This window comes from Bufo bufo, chromosome 1, assembly GCF_905171765.1.
Source record: "Bufo bufo chromosome 1, aBufBuf1.1, whole genome shotgun sequence".
NCBI classification, from domain to species: Eukaryota; Metazoa; Chordata; class Amphibia; order Anura; family Bufonidae; genus Bufo; species Bufo bufo.
The window spans coordinates 700,749,976-700,774,061 of NC_053389.1; the positions used below are offsets into that span (position 1 = coordinate 700,749,976).

Consider the following 24,086-nt stretch of genomic DNA (forward strand, 5'->3'; position numbering starts at 1 on the left):
TTAAGGTGGCAGGGGACCTCCCATCTACCTGGTCTCTATGTAGCTGCACAGGTTGACCATATGGTATGCCCCCCAGTCTCTTTACTAGCTTTTGATGCAGGCTAGGATTGTATACAGTACTTTAGTATAGATAGTTAGACCCAATTATTTTCAAGCATATACTGACTTAGTAGTGATCCATTAAGGGCATAAACGGCATGTCTGGTTTGTTTCTCTCTTTACTACCTCACCTGCCATAATGCTGCCCATTTAGCCAGTTTACCCAGGTCACCCTATCGTAGGGATAACACATTCTGTACAGTATCACCTTCTAGTGAGGGTGATGCAGCCAAGCCCACAGTTTAGGAAAAGGGATAATACTTTGGAATTGTGATATGTAGAACATCTGTGTGTCTGCTTCAAGAAAGTCTCCAGTGGTTATTTCTCTCTCCCGTGTATTCAGTGTAGTAATGAAGCCGTCTTTATTTTCTTCAGGAGGATGGCTCGCTGAAGAGTCCAAACAAGAAGAAACAAAAGAAAAAGGACAACAAAGAAAATAAGGACAAACAGAACCAAAAAAAGGATGCCACCAAAGAGAAAAGGAAGCCAAAGGAAAAGGTGCGTATTATGCGAAAATTCACCCAATAAGTCGTCTAATAGACTATGATGGATTTTATAGTGAGCTGAGCAAGCAACAGAAATAGTGAGTTGGAAAAACTTTATTACCATAACAATGGACAATCCTTTAAGCTTGTATGAGATTAAAGGACTAACTATAACTTCCCATAGTCAAAGGTGGAGCGCGTTAGAAGTACCTGTAGATGACCTGCCTGTTTTAATAGGAATCAGTTATTTTATCTTCTTAACTTCAGTTCTGATGTCTCATTACTAACGAGCATTTCTTATTGAAGCCGAAGCGGGCTGAAACCAAGGGGGGTGCCAGAAGTAGAAAGAACCAGGGACCTGTCCACATTACGGCCGGGAATGATCCTGTCCCCATTGGGGAAGAGGAGGAAGATGATCTTGATCAGGAGACCTTCAGCATTGTAAGGATGTTTGTATTTGTAAAGTGACTTATAAACTGTATTTCTGTGATAATGTCATTTGTATATTACTACTGGTGAGAAGCAGACATTGCTTCACAGGATGCTAAATGCCCCTGACGATTTGCTTTCTCCACACTGTTATGGAGACCGGGGTGTATCACTTGTTTGATGTTGACACGTGCCCAGAGAGGGGACAAGGCCACCGAAGCTGTTCAGTGCCATTTTCTCTGTAATCCTGTGTTTGCTTCCTGTCACCGCTCCTGACATGTCTGTTCTAGTATGAAGTACTTGTATTCCCCATGAAATATTCTTGTTTAGACATTTAAGAATAATTAACAGTTAGATGTTACCAATTGAATGGTGTGTCCTTGCACACACCAACAGTGTCCAATATACGCTGACGCTGTCGGGCTGTGTAGGACCTCACCCCTTTAGCAAGGTGACTGGTAACATTAAAGGGGTTATCCCAAAAATCATATAGTACATGTCGATCTCTTTCTAACAAAGCTAGAGTCCTGTACCTCACATGGATCTAGAGCTCCCCATAGATTTTTCTGCTAGATTTATACCAAACTGACAGCTCAAGGGGAGTGTCTTTTCTGCTGCTGCTAAGGGGGCGTGTCCATGCTCTACCTATCACAGTTCTGGAGGCATTTGAAAGATGAAACTGAGCATGTGCGACCATCTCAGTGAGCAGGTCAAAGACAGAAATAAAATAACAAACAGCATATGGTGCTATACAGATACATTTTATTGAATAGCTCTCTGGCTATACTACATTTTTAATTACATGTAAATACAAAGGTATTCAGATGCAGGCGCTGATTTGAAAATTAGAATATTTTTCGTGGGACAACCCCTTTAAAGGGAGTCTGTCACCTCCATATGGCCATATACAGTGCTTACATTGTCCTATAGCACACCTATACATGAATGTAATGGTACCTTTGTCTTTGTCTTTACACTTGCAGAAGCTGGAAAAACGAACTTTGATTGATATGCAAATGAGCACTCGCAAGTGCCCAGGGGCGGCGTTCACTGTGTTGGTGCCCAGGCTGCTCTGCCTTTTTTCATTGTTCCCCCTCCCCAGCCTCTGCATATGCCCGCCCTCCTATTCCCTTGCATCATCCTAAGGTCCGGCCAAGATCCCGCGACTGTGCACTGCCGGGCCGGAGCATGCACACTGCGATGCCCATTGTGGGCACAGCATCGCTTTAACTACTGCGCATGCTTCGGCGAACGGTACAAAGCGGCAATGTGGCGTTTGCCGGCGCATGCGCAGTAAAGCAATGCAGTGCCCACAATGGGCATCGCAGTGTCCATGCGCCGGCCCGGCGAGGCAGTGCACAGTCGCGGGATCTTGGCCGGACCTTAGGATGATGCAAGGGAATAGGAGGGCGGGCATATGCAGAGGCTGGGGCGGGGGAACAATAAAAAAGGCAGAGGAGCCTGGGCACCAACACAGTGAACGCCGCCCCTGGGCACTTGCGAGTGCTCATTTGCATATCAATCAAAGTTCGTTTTTCCAGCTTCTGCAAGTCTAAAGACAAAGACAAAGGTACCATTACATTCATGTATAGGTGTGCTATAGGACAAAGTAAGCACTGTATATGGACATATGGAGGTGACAGGCTCCCTTTAAGTTATCAGCTTATTAGTTGCAGAGGAACAATACAACATAGAAATATTAAAGATAAAATCACAATTTTCATGGAGAGCTGACAGATCTACTTTAGAGCTCATGCACACGACCGTATGTTTTTGCGGTCCGCAAAAAATACGAATGACGTCCATGTGCATTTCGTATTTGGCGCAACGGAACAGCTGGCCCGTAATAGAACAGCACTATCCTTGTCCGTAATGTGGACAATAATAGGACATGTTCTATCTTTTTGCGGAACGGATATACGGAAACTGAATGCACACGGAGTAACTTCCGTTTTTTTGGGTTTTTTTGCGGACCCATTGAAATGAATGGTTCCGCATATGGTCCGCAAAAAAAACGGAGCGGACACAGAAAGAAAATACGTTCCTGTGCATGAGCCCTTAGGAGGGCTGGAGCGATCTTCCAGGAGTCATGATGTTTGCCTGCTTGGATTCATTCTTAGAAGAGTTACAGAATATTTGAAAACATGCTTAAATTAAATTCTTTTGTTAAACTATTCTTTTTTTTTTTAGTGCAAGGAGAGAATGAGGCCTGTGAAAAAAGCTCTGAAACAACTTGATAAACCAGACAAAGGACTGACTGTCCAAGAACAGCTAGAACACACAAGGACTTGCTTACTGAAAATCGGAGATCGCATCTCTGAGTGCCTTCAATTATACTCTGAGCAGGAGCATATTAGGTTATGGAGGAGGTAAGCCTCTCTTCCTCTGCTTATTGCAAGCAGATCTTTTTCAGGCATTTCAGACACTTTTTTTTTTACTCCTAAAACAAGCTCCATGTCTGGTGGTGCTCAGGATTGATTTGTCATATATTCCATCCAAGTAAATAATACAACTCTACCGTAGATCCTGTCGTGGACTGCTATGCTTGGTGTTCCCGACTTCACCGGACTCTGTCTGAAATTAAAAGGGTTCTGCGCTTTTTTTTATATTGATGATGTATCCTCAGGATAGGTCATCAATTTCAGATCGGCAGGGCCGACTTCTGATCAGCCACTTGCTCGCTTCTGCAACTGCAGCGGCAAGGAGGTGTAATTACAACTCCACCATCCCATTTATTTCAATGGGACGGCTTCTTCCTATTCAAGTAATTTAGAGAAGGTAGCGCTAGTTTCAAACAGCTGATTGTCGGGAGTTGACCCCCGGCGATCTGATATTGAAGACGTATCCTATATCATCAATATAACAGCAGAGGGCAACCCTCTTAAGAGAAATTTGTCACAAAATTTTTTATTTGCCAGTTAATACCCGATAGCGACACATATCCTTTTTTCTAATCTGTTTTTAGTTTCTGGTTGCAGATTTTTTAATTCTTTTTTCCTGAACATGATTATGTGGGCGGTCATCTTGCCTGAGATGTTTTTAACAGCATTTACAGAGCATTAAGAAAATAGCTTCACAGCAGCCACATGGCCCATAGACACAACGGTCAGGAAGGGACCTCACTGACTTCTATGGGAGAGTTTTCTAGGCATGCTCTGTGACCTGTGCAGAGGTCAGTGTACAAGGAAAGAATAGATAGGATCCACCATTCACAATAGGTGATTGTCAGAGCTTGTCTTATCTATACACAGAGGTGATATCATTACAGGCAGGATTAGAATAACAGATAAGCAGGTAACTGCTATAAAGTGATCTGTACAGACCAAGAAGTGGCGCCTATTATTAAGCTTTGTGGCCAATGCGAGAACTGCAGGATTTTTATTTTTTTTGTTTAAATATAGATATTGACATGGAAAATTAATAATGTCATCAAAAATGCTTTAAAATATGCTAAACATAAAAAAAAAAAAAGATTTAAACAATAGGTCATTTTCTGGTGACACATTCCCTTTAAATGGAAGGATCTAAGGATCTTTTCATTTGTTTCTGTAAGGCTATTTTCACACTAGCGTTTTTATTTTCCGGTATTGATATCTGTCATAGGGTCTCATTACCGGAAAAAAAAACACTTTCATTGTCAATGGGGACAAAACGTAACTGAACTGAAAAGAACGCTCCAAAATGCATTCCGTTCCGTTTGGTTGCATTCCCATACCAGAGAGCAAACCGCAGCATGCTGCGGTTTTCTTTCCCGCATGGGATGCCCAGCAAGACGGATCCTTCATGACAATGCAAGTCAATGGGGACGGATCTGTTTAACTCTGACAATAGAAAATGGATCCGTCACCCATTGACTTTTAATGGAGTTCATGACGGATCCGTCTTGCCAATGTTAAAGATAATACAACTGGATTCGTTCATAACGAATGCAGACGGTTGTATTATCAGTAACGGAAGCACTTTGGCTAAACCCTGCCGGATCCAGCAAAAACGCTAGTGTGAAAGTCGCCTTAGGTCAATATTTTGGAATTCTTCCCTCAAGTTCTATAGGATTTTTTAAATTTGGAGATGTCGGCTTTCTTAACATTTTAAAATCTGCCAAGGCGTATATAACCTTCGTACTCCATTGAGACTATAGTCCACTTGATATAGATGCTGGGGTGTTAGGTACAAACCAAGACTAGAGTGAGAAGTCACAGGTTACTTACTGCAGGTTCTGGGTTCATAAGTGACCCTGTATACCATAATCTGACTTTTAAAATGTGAAACATAAGTATCTGTTTCTCGAGTCATATTTCTTTCCTATTTGTATTTATAGGAATCTCTGGATTTTTGTCTCAAAATTCACTGAATTTGGTGCCAGGAAGTTGCACAAGTTGTACAAGACAGCTCATAAAAAGAGGTCACAGAAAGAGGAGGTAAATGATAAATGTATAATGTCTGTTTTGCATTAGGAAAAGTATCTGCATGCTGATCACGGCACCTCTGTGAACGTGTGGTGTGTCTTCTCTACTGTTTTCCAGCTTCCGGATTCTGTTTGTTTCCCATATATCATGCAATTTGTTCTTTTTTATACATTTTGCTAAATGGCAGGAATGTATTAAAGGGTCACTTAACTTTTCAAAAAGCTTTTGATATATCATAGAGACATATCAAAAGATTGGTGGGAGTCTGAGTCCTGAAGACCCCTAACGATCCCTAGAACAAAGGGATAGAAACATATTGTGTTCTCTCCTCGCTGCTTGTGTGTCTCTCCTATTGTTTGCTCTACCCTCCTTGTAGAGAGCAGCGGGGTCTCGGCTCTCAGATCCCCACCGATCAAAATTTTTGATGTGTCTCTACAAAAGTTCAAAAAAGTTTTTTGAAAAGTTACTGAACCCTTAAATAAAAAAACCCAGGCTTACTCACCTGCTCAATTCCCTGCCATTCCACTCCGGTGCTCCGGGTCATGTTTGTTTCCAGTGCTGCATCGACAAGATACCCTGACCATATGTGACTGCTAACAGCGCTGAAAACCTAGCCGACTGGGAATGCCGGAGTGGCAGCACTGGAACGGCAGCGGATTGCCCAGATGAATAAGCCTTTTTTAAGTATATGAATGCTAGTTAAACTATTGTATATGCATATTGTTACTGCATGGCCAGATTTATACATGTAAATAGCTATGGTTTAATTAGCAAAGAACAACAATAAACAGCAGAAGCAGTTTTACACATTTGCACGGCCATTGTTTCAGGCAATTGTTATTCAAATGAATGGCAGTTTTTCCATAGAATGCACACGGTGTTTGGTGATGGAACTTCCTGCACCAGCCACAGTGGCATAGTGTCAAGTGTTTGGCGCATAGTGTCCAAGATCCAGAGTTCGATTCCCATAGTAGGACTCATTGTGGCAGTGTTTGCTTTGTCGCATCAATTCCCAGTTTAATGTGACGTCACTCTGCCACATAAATGAAATGGTTCCTGCCGACAGGGCCTGTAAAGACATTGGGCTTCCTGTGCGATGGCTCCATACATTTTAGTTGTCTTTCCATTTTTAAGTCCACTAATTATGTTTGTTCAATTTGGTAAATGAAGGAATATGGTGTAGAGCAGGTTACCCATGAAATCTGATGATTATATGTATAACTAGACATTAACCGAAGCGGAGGAAAAGCCATGTGAACAGTGGCTGGACAGGCGTATACTATCTAGGGAAGGAAGGTGGATTGACTATTGTTAGCTTCCTCTTGCATTATTCACCTGGGGGGGAGGGGGGGATGACCAGTGTGGTTTCTTGGCACTTTATTTACATTACATTTCTGCAAATGGCTGGTTCTATGACCAAAGTCTAGTGTTTAATGGCATCATATCCATATAACGCTCCGCAGGAAATGCATCTGAGCAGAAACTGAAGTGCAGTACGGATCTTGAATCCACAGATTCATTTGGGTTTTCACAGCAAATTTGCAATCAAATCCTAATATAATATATTTAGAGTTAGTTGAAATTCCATGGTGAAATCCACAGCAGATTATTTTTTTTAACCCCCAATGTAGATGTACCCTTAAAGTGTGTGCTTGACTACCTTAATGTAATGTATCTTGAATGCAGCTGCGCTACAAAACAAGTTTGCTGTATTTTTACACTACCTTACTTTCAAGGAACAAAAGAAAAAAGAAACACCACCAAGCAAGAAACCTTTTCGATCAGAGCCATCTGGATCCAGCCGTGACTCTGTTAACTCCCAGCCGCATGGACCGCATATGCAACAAAAACATCACATTTTTCCACCTCCACCCCAGCATATGCACGGGCATCAAAGAGAAAATTACACCAGTCCTAACAAAAGACCGTTCAATAATGCAGGTAAGAAATAGCTACTAAATAACCCCTGACCGTTTGCAGTATTTCATCTCTTTTGGATTCTGTTCACGACTACAGTTTTTAAAATTCATTTTTCGTTTAAAGAAGCACTCCGGATTTTTTTTTTTTTTAACTATACAGTGCAGAATAGACCATTATTAAGAGTTGTCTCACTTCAGCAAATGGCATTTCTCATGTATACAAAGTTAATACAATGTATTGTGATTGTCCATATTGCTTCCTTTGCTGGATTGATTCATTTTTCCATCACATTATATACTGTTCACAGGGGTTACGGCCACTGCTGCTACGAGAGGGCCAGGACGATAGCTGCTGTGCATGCGTGCCTATGTGCGCTTCCACTGTCCCAGCCATCAGAGAGTTCTTCACTTTTTCCTGTAGTGTGCAAGCACGGCCACCGCTGCTGGATTGTAGGGCTCCAGCCTGGAGTGCTCGTCCCCGCTGCGGTCACATGGTATACCTGTGCTGTTTTGATTGGCACACAATATGGAACTCTTTTACAGCTGCAGATAAGTGCAGGTACACCATGTGACCACAGCGGGGACAAGCGCTCCAGGCTAGAGCCCCACACAATAGTTTAAAAATCGTCTATGGAGTCCTTGGAGACAGAGACTAAATTTAGGTGGCAACATGCAGTGGATGACAACTTTAGGGGCTACAACAGATGATCTAAGGACAGAATGAATGAAGTATATTAGTAAGTTGTAACTATGCACTGACACTGTCTAACTGAAGGGAAAAAAAGTTTATTTACTCTTTAACAGAATACAAAGGTATTCAGAGGAACATTGAGGGTGCAGAGGGGTGGGCTCTGAGCGCTGCCAGGAGGGATCGAGTTCCTGTTTACACATTAGTGCAGGGTGTCATACTAGAGCAAGCAGCCAGGTCACATGACCAGGTTCCCATAATGAAGAGGTTCAAAACCTACGGCTGCATCTGAGTTGGGGTGTAACAAATTACACTGTTAGAATATCAGTGGGGAGTTAGCATTATATGGAGAATAAAAAAATGCGGAGTGCTTCTTTTTAATGATCCTCTGTCCTCAGCTGTGAGAACGCATGGGCGCTCACAGTAGCGACTCATCATTTTTCCTACTTACTAAGCACAGCTCCGTCCATTTCATAGGGACTGTGCTGCGCCTTGGACATGTGACCAATAAACGTGATGTCACATGGCCCAGGGAAAGCTGTGAAAATGCCACGGCGCTACTGGGGGCCTTCTCAAACAGCTGATCGGCAGGGGTCCAGAGGATATGCCATCAGTAAAAATATCTTGAAAACCCCCTTTAAAGGTAACTTTCAATAACCAATTTATTTTTGTTCAGATCGAGGTGAGTGGAGAGATCGGAAATTTAACTATGGGGGCAACAACAGTCAGCAATGGATGGGGGACAGACACCACCAGTATGACCAGCACCGATATAAAGATCATCACTATTCTGATCGGCGTATTCATGGTGATCCTAGGAATTCTGCAAACTACAGGCCAAACCCTGCGTCTCGTAAGAGGCCCTATGACCAGTATAACAATGAACGGGATCACAGAGGTCACAGGGAATATTATGACAGGTATTGTACATTCACATAGTTCAGGATTTTTATAAGCTGTTGTTTGGTTGTTTTTCACTTTACCCTTTTTCATGATACCTGTCTATAACTGAGATGTCTGACAGCAGAAAGAGGTTTATACTCATTGGTTTTGTGTTTCCACAGACATCACCATGACAATAAACGGAGGCGAGCAGATGAATTTCGTTCTCCAGGCTACCATCAGCAGGACTTTAGACGAATGGGGTCCGACCATAGGCCACCTATGGGATACCATGGGCAAGGACCTTCTGACCACTATCGGTCTTTTCACCCAGAAAAATCTGGGGATTATAAAAGTTCTTCCCAGCAGTCGTCATCTCTTTCAGACCCTCGTTCTCCCCCAGTTCAAAGATCCCCTCATGAATCAAAATCTCCACTGGACAGATCATTAGAACATAAGAATACAGACTACAATTGGAATTCCCGGAAAACATAGGGGAGACATTTGGATTTCAAGTTCTAATAAAAGCCCACAATGGCCACTTGCTTAAAGTGGACCTTGCTGCTATAGACTGTGCTTGTTTGAGAGCTAGGAATCCTTGATATTCTAATATAAGGCATATGGCTCACTTTTCAGAAGAGTTCAACCTGTGCCAAGCATATGAAGTGAACAGACACATTTCTTTTCTCATGATCTTTTTATATAATTTCAATCAGGTTTCTCTTTGAGTGCTTAGGTGGTATTTGGGACTCCTACAATATAAAATATTCCTTGAAGAATGGACAGCATTTAATTGCTGGTGATGTGTGGTTCAGAGCCATGAAGACTTGCCTACAATTGAAGTCTGATGCATTTTGTGAATATAACAAGTGTTTAACGTATCTGTCAAATATACTTGTGCACAAACAGTTCCACATTCAGTGAAGAAAAGCTACGAGTTGACGTTCACATACAAAATGACTTTTCTATAGCAATGGTTTAGAAAGGGAAGAAGCAAATGTGGACAAGGCCGCAAACATCCCTTAATCATCTCTTATACCGTACATTTCCCCCAAGATTTTGATTTGTCAGTGGTTGATCAAGTGCAACAATGAACATTAGATCCCTTATCGATCAACCAGATCAGGAGGGCAGATCCTAAGAAACGGACATCCCAGTCAAATGGTCTCTACTTGTTATTTGTGACACCTGTAAGGCTCCTTAGGAAAAACTCCACCCTCCACGTACACCCACACACATTACCTTCTAATATATATGATCTACTTACCACTTCAGTATTTTCTAAAATACTAACCAGGGCAGCCATACTTATTCATAGTCACAGTAGATTTCATTGTATGATATACAAGTGTTACCCCGTGTGTAGCACATGATCTCACTGTGCAGTAGATAAAACAAGCCGTATAGTTTAACTGAAATTCCTACATAATGATAGTATGATATGTATCTTATCAATATGGCCCCTTATGGTCCCCCATATGTACAAATACAACCTAAAAAGATGTGGTAACCCTTCTGCTTTGACACTTTTTTTTATTCAACCTTTAAGTGGCTTTCAGTAATTGATATACTCAAGAGTCCCAAAGTGAAATTGCAGTATTAGGAAGATGGTGTTAATGGACATATTCTGGGTTTCTATATGTAATTGTGCCCAGAATCACAGTTTTTTCAATACTCCATACTTCTTGTTCTGGGACAAAGGCCCCTCTACAATAGCAGGTACATTTATTTCCCAGTGTTTGGCTTTTTCCCCCCCAATTGCTAGAACACACTACGGCAAGAAGAGATGAAAATAATTTTTCTGTTCACGTTTTTGTTAAAAAATAGGTAAATCATGGAATATAAAAATAAAATAAGTAACTTAAGCTAATGTCAACCTTGAACTCCATTTTTAATCTAAATAGGTTATAAATTCTGTGCAAACTTGTTAATACATCTTTATAGTAGTCAGAGTTCCAGTTTTCTCATGCAGAACTCCATAGCCTACAAAGCTTCAAATGAGAAATTCATGGCTACTAGCACCTGCCACTAGAGGGAGCTTACTGCATACTGTGTTATTATGGAGTTCAATGTATAACGATATGTTAGCTCCATCTAGTGGCAGCCACAGGCCACTATTCACTGTATTATGTCTGCACCAGGCTCTATAAGGATATGTTCATTATGTTATCCTAAACCATATAATTGCAGGGCAACATTTTTCACGTGTACTGAGCCAATGTGCTGAATAGGCCTGTATGTGTTTATAGAAGCACATCATCTTAAATTATTTTTTTAAGATTTCGACCTTTGCACTAATTGTATTCACTGACTGTATCTAGTGCTAATTTGGATCAGAACCATATGGGTTTGCAGACTGCTGCAATACTTGTATTAATCCTATCAAAATGGATTTGCCCGTATATAAATGATAGCAGCATATTCTACGTAGCACAGTGTCAGATTGATATCCTCATCTGTCCGAGGGATGGTGCACACACTTTTACTGTTAGTTACAGGTTTGAGCATGCTTCATCTGATTCAGGATGAGCATTAGCAACCCTCTATTAGTATATTATATATTATAGAAGCGGATGCATTTGTTGGATTTCTGCACATAAAATGAAATTTACGTGTGCATGGGCCGTCTATATATTAGTAGGCAAGTAGAGTCCAAGATAGGAAATTGTGGAAATTTTCCATCAATTTATATTGTACAGTAAACCCCTGACCAAATGAACTTATAAGTAAGAGTAATTACATCTGAGCCTTGAATAACTTGGACTCATTAGTATTATTAGGCTAAAATAAATCAGAAATTATTAATATTTGCCTATTAGTATTTGAAACAAGTGGAGATGGTATTAAAGAGAATGTGTCATCAGAAAATGACCTATTGTTTAAATCACATTTTTATGTGGACCATATCTTTTTAGAATTTTTTTCCCCATGGTTTCCAGTTTTTTCCATGTCACTATCTGTGTTAAAAAAAAAAAATTATATATATATATATATATATATATATATATATAAATTGCAAAAAAAGGGCAACACTCCAGAAAGTAAAAATGAAAAAAATCTCTTTATTCACCCATATGGGACATGCGACGTTTCGGCTCTATGCAGGAGCCTTTCTCAAGCATTGAGAAAGGCTCCTGCATAGAGCCGAAACGTCGCATATCCCATATGGGTGGATAAAGAGATTTTTTTCATTTTTACTTTCTGGAGTGCTGTCCTTTTTTTGCAATTTTTATCTATTTGGATTGGCTTATATCCACATTGGGCCAGTTGCACCCGTTTTTATACCATTGACGGTGCTGCCACTACACTTTTTTATATATATATATATATATATATATATATATATATTGATTTCCCTTCAGTACAGGTAATGTTTTAGTAGCAACTATAATTATCACAACATGCAGAATTACAATGACCAGTAACAGCTCTATGAAGATGACACAGAATCCACCATTCACCATTGGAGATATCACTGCTTTATCTGCTCCTTCCTGACCTCTACACAGGTCACACAGCATGCCTACAAATCTATCCCATAGAAGTCAATGAGGTCAGCTCCTGTCCATTGTGTCTGTGGCCCATGTAGCTGATCTCAAGACAGGCCTAGTGGCTAGTGTGAAAATTCTAAAAGAGGAAAAATAGGCGGCTCACTGTCTGGTGACAATGGAGTTTGGTGCTCGTGTCCAGAACTGACTCACCCAGTCAGAAAAAGGATATATAATAGTGTACAATACATATAGGACAGGCACACAAGCTATGGAACTACGGATAACCTCTCATGACTCTCATCAGGTATAATTTAAATTTATTGCAATGACAAAAATACATTAAAATAGAATAAAATAAAACTAGATAAAATAATTAAGGATAAAAATACAAAGTGCAAAAATACCTTGAATGCATTCAAGGTATTTTTGCACTTTGTATTTTTATCCTTAATTATTGTATCTAGTTTTAATGTATTTTTGTCATTGTAATAAATTTAAATTATACCTGATGAGAGTCATGAGAGGTTATCCGTAGTTCCATAGATTGTGTGCCTGTCCTATATGTATTGTACACTAGTGTGAAAATTGCAGGAATATATACATTCTATTTAAATATAGTGACATGAAAACATTTGTAAAAAAAAAAATAATAATAATTTCGAACATAAAAATGCGATTTAAATAGGTCATTTAAAGGGGTTGTCCAAGGTTTTTTTAAGTGATGGCCTAGGCTCAGTCTGACACCGTGTGCCCTTGCCGATCACCCGGTCTGTGTAGCTCTGCCAGCGATACAGAGCACCGTTGACATTGTAGAGGCAGGAGCTCGCTACTACAGTGCTGTTCCCATTGAAGTCAATGAGGGCAGCACTGCTACAACGTCGGTGGTGCTGACTTCGGTCGACATAGCTACACAGACCAGCTGATCGGCCGGGGTGCAAGGTGTCCGACATCTGCTGATCAGCTAGTGATAGGCCATCACCTAAAATCCCTGGACAACCCCTATAATAAGGTATTCCTCCATAGCCTGGTATTGATATGAAAGCTGTATAAGTGCCTTAGTAAATGTTCTGCCATGGTTCATCGTCATTATATGGGGAGCTGTAAAGTTCATCGCTCATACTTTTCTATGCCAGAGGTTTTATGTTCTTGTGCTGTAATCTATGCGATGATGATGAATGTCTTATCGCTTCTTCACATCAGGTATTTTAAGTAGCCTGCATATTTAGGGAACATTTCCCATGATCAGTGCATGTTTGCTTTACTGTACCAAATAGGGACGCAACTACCTAGAGGTGATCCAGCTTATTATGGGAATGTTCCCATTTTACCAGTGTCCCGCAGTTCTACCGACGACGGCCTCTTCAACTAATGGACCTGGTTATTACAATAGGAAACTCCAAACTAGAAGTGCCGCCATTGTTCTTAGCGGCCAGATTCTAGGTAAATGCAGTGATCGGATTCACTGCTGTGGGCAACACTGAGACTTCTTACCGGCATACTTTTTATACACCGAACCCGGTATGATTTCCAATTATTTTTCTTTAAAATTGTATTGTATTTTTTTTTGTCATCAATTTTAGAACATGATTGCTTGTAGGACAATGAGAAGTGAGATGTGCATCTGCAGACAAAAGGGTTCTGCCCACCCGCTCTATGAACTGAAGTTACAGATATCTATGAGGTCCCATAAGTGTTAAAGTCTGTCTTGAGTCTACCCCTGTAAAATCTCATTGAACATTAGCTCAGTATTAAATGAGCACCTTGTAGACCATCGTTTCACATCACCTATTACATAATAATTAATCCTTTATTTTTATCCATAAAATTATTAATATTTTCATGACGACACATCCATTTCTGTGTGTGTGTGTGTATCTGGATATCTGTGTGTATATATATATATATATATATACACACATCTATATGTATATAGAGCAATTACTGATTTATAGAGGTTAACCTTCAGCAAATGTCCCACAATGGCAAGTTCCTTATGTATTTTCCAATTTGGATTAAATCCAACAGAGCGTATCCCATTGTTGTATCCAACCCTTGTCTCTATGTCCCATGACAACGCTAAATGAAAAAGTCCAGTTCAGGAGATGCAGGTGTCCTGACGATTCTGTTGTCATACAGACACTAAATTATGTCCATAGGAAACAGGCCATAAAAACACTAAGGTCCAGGAAAGTTTACAGTATTGAAACATGTCATGGTCCATACAGAAGAACCAGTCACGGCCTATCTCCTGTCACTGCAGAAGGTTTCCAGCCCTCTTACCTCTTGTCGTATCAGTTTTATAAACGGCCGTCATAGAAACCATTCAGTTTTGTCACACTGCAAAATCACCCTCCCCTCTTTATACAGACATGAATAGTAAGATGTTATTAATAATTTGTTTGTGAAAAGCCCATTTTCTTTGTGATTTTTTTGTGTAAATAGTTTGTTTATATAGTATGTATTAAATTTTCCTACATTGTAAACTGCTGTACTTTTCATTCTTGTATATTAAAAATGTGATTGAAATTTTTTTTACGATTGTATGTTACTTGTCTCCTGTTTTGTTTTTGTTTTTTTAAGATTTTTGATGTAACTATGCAATTCTTGAAATTGTGTCAAGAGGCTAGACTTAGAATCAGGACAGGAAAAAAAACTCATATACAACATGGCAATTATTGTGATGGCAGAAGTTTAAGGCTACTTTCACACTAGCGTTTTTCTTTTCCGGTATTGAGTTCCATCCTAGGGGCTCAATACTAGAAAAAAAAAATGGAGAGCATTCTATTCAGGACGCATCAGTTCAGTCCCTCTTACGTTTTTGGGCCAGAGAAAATAATGCAGCATGCTGCATTTTTCTCTCCGGCCAAAAATCCTGAACACATGCCGGATCCGGCATTAATTTCCATTGAAATTGATTAAAATTGCCGCATTGACGGATACGTTCTTCCGGTCAGCGCATGCGCAGACCTTTAAATCTGTGAAAAAAATTAATACCGGATCAGTTTTTCCAGACACCAGAGAGACAAATCCAGTATTTCAATGCATTTGTCATCCGGATCCATCTGGCAAATGCATCCGTTTGCCGGATCCAGCAGGCAGTTCTGGTGATGGAACTGCCTGCCGGAATTCTCTGACGCAACTGTGAAAGTACCCTTAATCAAAAGGCTGGGAATGGGTTTATTAAATTGAATGGGCACATTCACATGAGTGTATGTTGGGTTGAGCGAACCCGAATGTTTCAGTAAAAGTTCGAGTTTGGCGATTTAGTCACGTAGCACCGCACGTCACTCTGCTCTTACTAGTGTAGGGATAGAATGCTGCTGCTGTGAGGGAGAGAATAGGACAAAATCTATCTATCAGAACTTGTTAATTCTGCGATCTATAGCGATTTTTTTTATGGGTGCAATGCAAACATTTTTTACCCTGCCCAGTGACACAGAATATTTTTTTTTATCCGTCAGTTAGGTGGGCGTCGGCGGCCATTTTGTGCAAGTTCAGTGCACCAGCATATGTGCCAGGGACAATAATTTAATCCAGTTCTTTTAGTTCAGTCAGCAACATATACCCATTTTTTAAGTGCACCTGCACTGCATATGTGCCAGGGGAAGGGAAAATGATATAGGGAATCCGCCTGTGAGTTCAGGGACCCAGGGGGTGACATATTCACATTTTTTTCTGTAAAGTACAATCCAATTAAATCCATCTGTTAGATTCTGTGGGGACAAATTATTTTTTTTGCTAAAAAGTACATTTGCGCCCTGCACTGCATTTGTGATAGTGAAATAAAATCAGTAAATCCATCTGTTGAACTGTGGGTGAAAAAAACACTTTTTTTTTCCCATAAAGTACCTTTGCGGCCTTTGCTGCATTTGTGACAGTCCAATGCAAGCGTTAAATACTGCTGTTATATTCTGGTTTGAAAAAAACACCCATTTATTGGGCCAAGAAAAACTCTAAACCCCTGGTATTACTAAGCACAGACGCGGAAAAAGCGTTTGACCGGGTAAGCTGGTTATATACTCAACGAACTTTACATAGATTTGGGATTCCAGACCCGTTCATAAAAGCTGTAATGTCACTTTATCATAACCCTAGTGCCAAAGTTAGGGTTAATGGTACCCTATCCAAGCCTTTTCCCATTACCAACGGCACCAGACAGGGCTGCCCCTTGTCACCTTCCCTGTTTATAATGGTGATGGAAACGCTACTTCAGGCATTTAGGGACAACCCAAACATCCATGGTCTGTCGCTGAATAAAACCGAACATAAATGCGCAGCCTTCGCGGATGATTTAATGTTGCTAATATCGAATCCTAAACAAGCACTTCCCCATATATTAGATCTCTTCTCCACTTTTGGCACCGTCTCTAATTTCAAAATAAACTACTCGAAATCGGTAGCAATGGGCGTAGCTTTGCCTTCCCAGTTGGTTCATTCTCTCAAAAATGCCTTTCCCTTTAAATGGAACGAAAACTCCCTCACCTACTTAGGAATTGAACTCACAAAAGACCCCTCTAACATATTCAGACTAAATTATCTGCCCCTATCCAATCATTAACATTGCCTTGGGTTTCTTGGATCGGACGAAAGAATCTACTGCAGACTTATATTGTTCCAAAACTAACTTACCTTCTACAAATGATTCCCATCCATGTCCCTAACTCGTACTTTAAAAAAGTCAGACAAATATTTGCCTCATTTCTTTGGAGGGACAAAAGGCCCAGGGTAGCACATGATAAACTAATCAGAACTCGTTTAAATGGAGGAATGGGTTTGCCGGATATACATTACTATTATAAAGCGATCCAACTGAAACGCTGGTTACAAGTGTGTATACCCAAATACCGAACAATTGGAGCAGACATAGAATTGGACCTTATGTCAAGTAAACAACAGGCAGGGCTATGGGGAATCACTACCCCCATCAACACTCCAACGGGCTTGTCATAGGGTATATATCTAACTATGCGTTACCTGACATTCCACAATTCTGGGATACTCTAGGAGAAGTGGCTTTAACTGATTTGTTATCAGACCTGAAACAGAAAGAGAAAATCTCTATTCTAGATTACAATTATACCAAAGAAGGAGATTTCCTGGCAAAGTATGAATTTAAGAATATATGTCAAGCTCTTCGCACCAAATTTATTACCATACCTACCCCAACTTGGTTTGAGCAGTTATCCTCCCACGACATCCTTCCAAGACATAGTATTTCGCTACTGTACAACTGGTTGATCCCCAAAAAAGGAAACAGTACTCCAGCTTTTATAAGAGCTTGGGAAAGTGATTTAGATCGATCGTTTTCCCCTCAGGAGATTGATCTTATATACCTGAGATCTCATGGATTTTCCAGGTGTATAAAGGTGCAGCAACACTCTTTTAAAACCCTTACTAGGTGGTACAATAATCCCCACAAGCTCTTTAGAATGGGTTGTGCAGAAAATGATACATGTTGGAGGTGTGGGTCCCAGACAGGTACACTAGGTCATATCATGTGGAAGTGCCCCCTGATTCGTTCGTTTTGGGATCAGGTCGAGCAAAAAATTAATGAAATCTGTGGCACTACAATAGAATTGACACCTCATTCAGTCCTTCTTTGGCTCCCTTCCAAGAACTGGAAGCCCTCGAAGTTTGACTTACCCACTCTGCTTGTTCAATCAGCAAGGTTATTAATACTAGTTAATTGGCTTTGTACCTACTCTCCTTCACTAAAAAATTGGTTCGAAAAGATTGACCAAGTTTTCCTGATGGAGGAACTTGCTAGCTGGGCAACCAGATCACACTCAAAGTTTCAGAGCCTGTGGAATCCATGGAAAGTGTACCGCGACTCAAGGATCTTGTAGGAGATTCCTACATTAGACCCACCTAATATGCCGCTTCAGTTAGAGATCTAATTTTGAACTCATGGCCACTACACATGATAGTTTATGCTGTCTAATATATATAACATGTTGAGGGTTAAGCTTGTCATTCATTACTGATATACGGTATCCATGCGTGAGTAGATTTCCTGGGTTATTATGTTGCTACCAGCTTTGAATGTACCATAACTTTCCATAACCTGTCTACACTTACATGTAATTATATAAGCTGAGTTGTTTATCTTTATTTGTAACCTTTAATAACATTTGTTATTGAGTTATTATGCAATCTATACTCTGTCTGTTGCATTGGTGGGTGACATTAACCCATTTTTGCAGATGAAAAACCCCTGCTATGCATAGATGACAGGGACTTAAATTTCTAAAATTCGTCTTTAATTGACGCGTGGCCCTTCCTTTCATTCAATCCTTCCGCTTTAACAACTTGTCCCACATTTACGCTCAATCACATTTCAGCCATTGATGTGGTATCCCTTTCTCACTCTCCCTCCGGCATGGAACCCTGATTCCCCGTTACCACCATGGTAGGCACATAAAAGAACATCAAAAATCGATAGGGAGGATATCTAATTGGATCGTGGACATTACGGGGACGTGCGACATGGTTGAGCAGTATGTGTGCACACGCCTACATGTACTGACTGATGACTATGCCCCCTTCAACTTCTGGGTCTCCAAATTGGGCACATGGCCTGAGCTTGCCCTTTACACCTTGGAGGTGCTGGCCTGCCCTGCAGCCAGTGTATTGTCTGAACGTATGTTTAGCTTGGCAGGAGGGGGTTATCAAAGAGAAGAGCAGCCGCCTGTCCACAGCCAATGTGGACAAGCTCACGTTCATTAAAATGAACCAGGCAGGGATCCCACAGGACTTGTCCGTACCTTGTGCAGAATAGACATGTATACCGGCCTCACCCAGCCATTGTTGTACTCCAGCGCACTTTCTTTTTGTTTTATTTTTTATATTTCCAAATGTTTTGGGGTCTACCCATATTTGAAGAAAAAAAAAAAAACTGTTGGCTACCTCCTCCTCCACCGCTGTTTCCACCTACACTGCCACATCCACCGCCTTCTGAACCTCCTACTCCATATGGACCTCCTCCTCCTAGATCAAGATTATTATTTTTATTTTTACGTATTTTGTTATTTGAAGTCATTTCCCTATCCACATTTGCCATGCTCTTAACCACATTTTGCTGCCATTTGCAGCCCTCTAGCCCTTTCCATGACTTTTTTAGAGCCATTTTAGTGCTCCAAAGTTCGGGTCCCCATTGACTACAATGGGGTTCGGGGTCAAGTTCGGGTCCCAAACTCAAACTTTTTTGTGAAGTTCAGCCGAACCTGTCGAACCCGAACATCCAGGTGTCCGCTCAACTCTACCAGTATGTTCAACTTTGATTTTCCCGCACTCATTCAAATGAATGGGTTGGGGGGAGGGGGGGGGGGGGGGAAATAGCCCACACACGGACCCCATCTGTGTGCGATCTTGTCTGTTTTCTATTGTTCATCTGCAAGGAGCCTTAACCCCTTAGTGACCACCAATATGCCTTTTTATGGTGATCACTTAGCTTAGCCGACACACAGCTCTATACAGTAGAATGAAAAATTTAAAACATAAAAAAAAACTATGTATTTTGTATTGCTATAATCGTACTGACCCAGAGAGCAAAGTTATCATGTTATTTATGCCGAAAAATGAACAGTGCAAAATTTATAACATGAAAACTCAGTGGCAGTATTGCTGTTTTTTCCCAGTTAATTAGTAAGTTATGCTTGCCACAAAATGGTGCCATTAACCACTTCAGCCCCCTAGCTTAAACACCCTTAATGACCAGACCACTTTTTACAATTCTGCACTACACTACTTTCACCATTTATTGCTCGGTCATGCAACTTACCACCCAAATGAATTTTACCTCCTTTTCTTCTCACTAATAGAGCTTTCATTTGGTGGTATTTCATTGCTGCTGACATTTTTACTTTTTTTGTTATTAATCGAAATATAAACATTTTTTTGCAAAAAAATGAAATTTTTCACTTTCAGTTGTAAAATTTTGCAAAAAAATACGACATCCATATATAAATTTTTCTATAAATTTATTGTTCTACGTGTTTTTGATTTAAAAAAAACTGTTTGGGTAAAAAAAAAAATGGTTTGAGTAAAAGTTATAGCGTTTACAAACTATGGTACAAAAATGTGAATTTCCGCTTTTTGAAGCAGCTCTGACTTTCTGAGCACCTGTCATGTTTCCTGAGGTTCTACAATGCCCAGACAGTACAAACACCCCACAAATGACCCCATTTCGGAAAGTAGACACCCTAAGGTATTCGCTGATGGGCATAGTGAGTTCATAGAACTTTTTATTTTTTGTCACAAGTTAGCGGAATATGATGATTTTTTTTATTTTTATTTTTCTTACAAAGTCTCATATTCCACTAACTTGTGACAAAAAATAAAAACTTCCATGAACTCACTATGCCCATCACGAAATACCTTGGGGTGTCTTCTTTCCAAAATGGGGTCACTTGTGGGGTAGTTATACTGCCCTGGCATTTTAGGGGCCCAAATGCGTGCGAAGTAGTTTGAAATCAAAATCTGTAAAAAATGGCCGGTGAAATACGAAAGGTGCTCTTTGGAATGTGGGCCCCTTTGCCCACCTAGGCTGCAAAAAAGTGTCACACATGTGGTATTGCCGTACTCAGGAGAAGTTGGGCAATGTGTTTTGGGGTGTCATTTTACATATACCCATGCTGGGTGAGAGAAATATCTCGGCAAAAAACAACTTTTCCAATTTTTTATACAAAGTTGGCATTTGACCAAGATATTTATCTCACCCAGCATGGGTATATGTAAAATGACACCCCAAAACACATTGCCCAACTTCTCCTGAGTACGGCAATACCACATGTGTGAAACTTTTTTGCAGCCTAGGTGGGCAAAGGGGCCCACATTCCAAAGAGCACCTTTAGGATTTCACAGGTCATTTTTTACGCATTTTGATTTCAAACTACTTACCACACATTAGGGCCCCTAGAATGCCAGGGCAGTATAACTACCCCATAAGTGACCCCATTTTGGAAAGAAGACACCCCAAGGTATTCCGTGAGGGGCATGGCGAGTTCCTAGAATTGTTTTTTTTTTGTTTTTGGCCCTAAAGCGTGAGAAGAAGTCTGGAATATAAATGTCTAAAAAATGTTACGCATTTGGATTCCGTGAGGGGTATGGTGAGTTCATGTGAAATTTTATTTTTTGACACAAGTTAGTGGAATATGAGACTTTGTAAGAAAAAAATAAAATAAAAAATTTCCGCTAACTTGGGCCAAAAAAATGTCTGAATGGAGCCTTACAGGGGGGTGATCAATGACAGGGGGGTGATCAGGGAGTGTATATGGGGTTATCACCCCCCTGTCATTGATCACCCCCCTGTAAGGCTCCATTCAGATGTCCGTATGTGTTTTGCTGATCCGATCCATGTATCCGTGGATCCGTAAAAAACATACGGACGTCTGAATGGAGCCTTACAGGGGAGTGATCACTGACAGGGGGGTGATCAATGACAGGGGGGTGATCAGGGAGTCTATATGGGGTGATCACCCCCCTGTCATTGATCAACCCCCTGTAAGGCTCCATTCAGATGTCCGTATGTGTTTTGCGGATCCGATCCATGTATCCGTAAAAAACATACGGACGTCTGAATGGAGCCTTACAGGGGGATGATCAATGACAGGGGGGTGATCAATGACTGGGGGGTGATCAGGGAGTCTATATGGGGTGATCACCCCCCTGTCATTGATCACCCCCCTGTCATTGATCACCCCCCTGTAAGGCTCCATTCAGATGTCCGTATGTGTTTTGCGGATCCGATCCATGTATCCGTGGATCCATAAAAAACATACGGACGTCTGAATGGAGCCTTACAGGGGGGTGATCAATGACAGGGGAGTGATCAATGACAGGGGGGTGATCAGGGAGTCTATATGGGGTGATCACCCCCCTGTCATTGATCACCCCCCCTGTAAGGCTCCATTCAGATGTCCGTATGTGTTTTGCGGATCCAATCCATGTATCCGTGGATCTGTAAAAAACATACGGACGTCTGAATGGAGCCTTACAGGTGTCACGAGGGTATCGAGAACCACGCCTGACTCCGTTATACCCGGGGTCAGGAAGTCGCAGCGGTTGGCTGCACGCTCTATTTAAGATAGGGCTGTTTTCCTTATGGTAGCTTTCTGGGTTTGCTTTGCAAACCCTTTTGGCTCACTCAGGGATCCGTAGCTCCTTCTCCTCAGCTGTTCCTTGTCCAGCACTCCCAAACCTCCTTATATTCCTCTCTCACACTTCTCTGGTTGCCAGAGATAGAACTTCCTGCCTGGACATCTAGTCTGACCTTCTGGAGCTGTGTTGCTGCGTTCTCTGGTAGTTGGTCCAGAACGCTACCCTGTTGGACCTTTGTGGTCTATTGTGATCGCCCACCTGGGTGTATGTGTTTTGTCTGTTTTGTCTGTCCTCTCCCTGGTGTTTCCCTCTTAGTGATAGTGGTGCGGACTAGCGATCCCACCGGCCCGTTCACTATCTAGGGCTCATTTTAGGGAAAGCCAGGGTTTAGGCACGTGATCGCCGCACGGGTGAGGAACCCGTCTAGGGACGTCAGGGCAGTCAGGTGCCAGCCGCAAGGTGAGTTAGGGGTCACCACCTTTCCCTCTCCCTTGGGCAGGGTTTTCCCTTTTATCCTCCCTGTGCTTGACATCGGTCATTACATTATCTCTGGCCCTTATTTTGTGTAGGTAAAAAAAATTCTTTTTTTTTTTTTTTACCTACTTAGAATCCAGTATGGATCAAATTGCTGCTCTGTCCAATCAATTTCATGGCCTGTCTTGTGAGGTGGCAGGATTGAAGGCGTCGGTCCTCCAGCAACAGCAGCAATTACAACAGACCGCAAGCCCAGCGGTTGCTACTGGTAACCAGGTTGTTGCTGAACCCAAGGTCCCTCTCCCTGACAGATTTTCTGGGGGAAGGGACAAGTTTTTGACATTCCGTGAGGCCTGTAAGTTATATTTTAAACTGCGCCCTTACTCCTCAGGTAATGAAGAACAGCGGGTGGGGGTTGTTATTTCCCTGCTGCAGGGGGACCCGCAGTCCTGGGCGTTCTCTTTACCTACTGATTCCCAGGCTCTTCGGTCTGTGGATGAGTTTTTCGGGGCCTTGGGTCTCATATATGACGACCCTGACCGAGTCGCACTGGCTGAATCAAGATTACGGAGACTCTTACAAGGAGAGCGGCCGGTAGAGGAGTATTGCTCTGAATTCCGTAGGTGGGCTACGGATACCCAATGGAACGACCCGGCTCTCAGGAGTCAGTTCTGCTCTGGGTTATCCGAAAGGGTTAAAGATGCGCTTGCATTATATGAGACCCCCTTTTCCCTTGATGCGGTTATGTCCCTTTCTATCCGTATAGAGAGACGCCTTAGGGACAGGTTGAAAAAACCGGAGCAATTGGTAACCCCCCTTGGTAAGCAGCAGTTAGTCTGTACGGACTTAGACGAGCCTATGCAGCTAGGAGGAACTACTCGTCAGGTCCGTCCCCCTGAGGCTCGCCGTAGGCGTGTTTTTTTTTTTTTTTGTGGGGAGAGGGGTCATTTTATTAATGTCTGTCCTTCCTTCCTCAAAAACAAAAGACCGTCGGAAAAACTACTAACCCCAGGCTGTGTGGAGGATGTCAGCCGGGGGGTATACAATTCCTCCATACGTACATCGCAATTTGTGTTGCCAGCGGTTATTATTTTTGGTGATAAGACGGAGACTAT

General features: G+C 41.5%; 1 protein-coding gene and 1 non-coding gene across 8 annotated transcripts in view; both read left to right on the forward strand.

Moving 5' to 3' along the window:
- CHD2 (chromodomain helicase DNA binding protein 2) overlaps window positions 1-11,174 on the forward strand; it is a 132,501-nt gene extending 121,327 nt beyond the window's left edge. For 5 of the 7 annotated variants that reach the window (XM_040414204.1, XM_040414203.1, XM_040414202.1 and 2 more), the window contains 7 exons: window positions 475-597; window positions 891-1,025; window positions 3,204-3,382; window positions 5,332-5,431; window positions 7,156-7,360; window positions 8,703-8,946; window positions 9,091-9,403. In XM_040414204.1, the coding sequence (XP_040270138.1) occupies window positions 475-597; window positions 891-1,025; window positions 3,204-3,382; window positions 5,332-5,431; window positions 7,156-7,360; window positions 8,703-8,946; window positions 9,091-9,403 (1,299 nt within the window). Of the gene's footprint in view, window positions 1-474; window positions 598-890; window positions 1,026-3,203; window positions 3,383-5,331; window positions 5,432-7,155; window positions 7,361-8,702; window positions 8,947-9,090 lie in introns of all 7 variants that reach the window. The other 2 variants (XM_040414199.1, XM_040414200.1) reach the window with 1 other exon arrangement.
- Window positions 6,402-6,530, forward strand: LOC120987507. Its single transcript, XR_005776103.1, has one exon.
- Window positions 11,175-24,086: the final 12,912 nt, after the last annotated feature.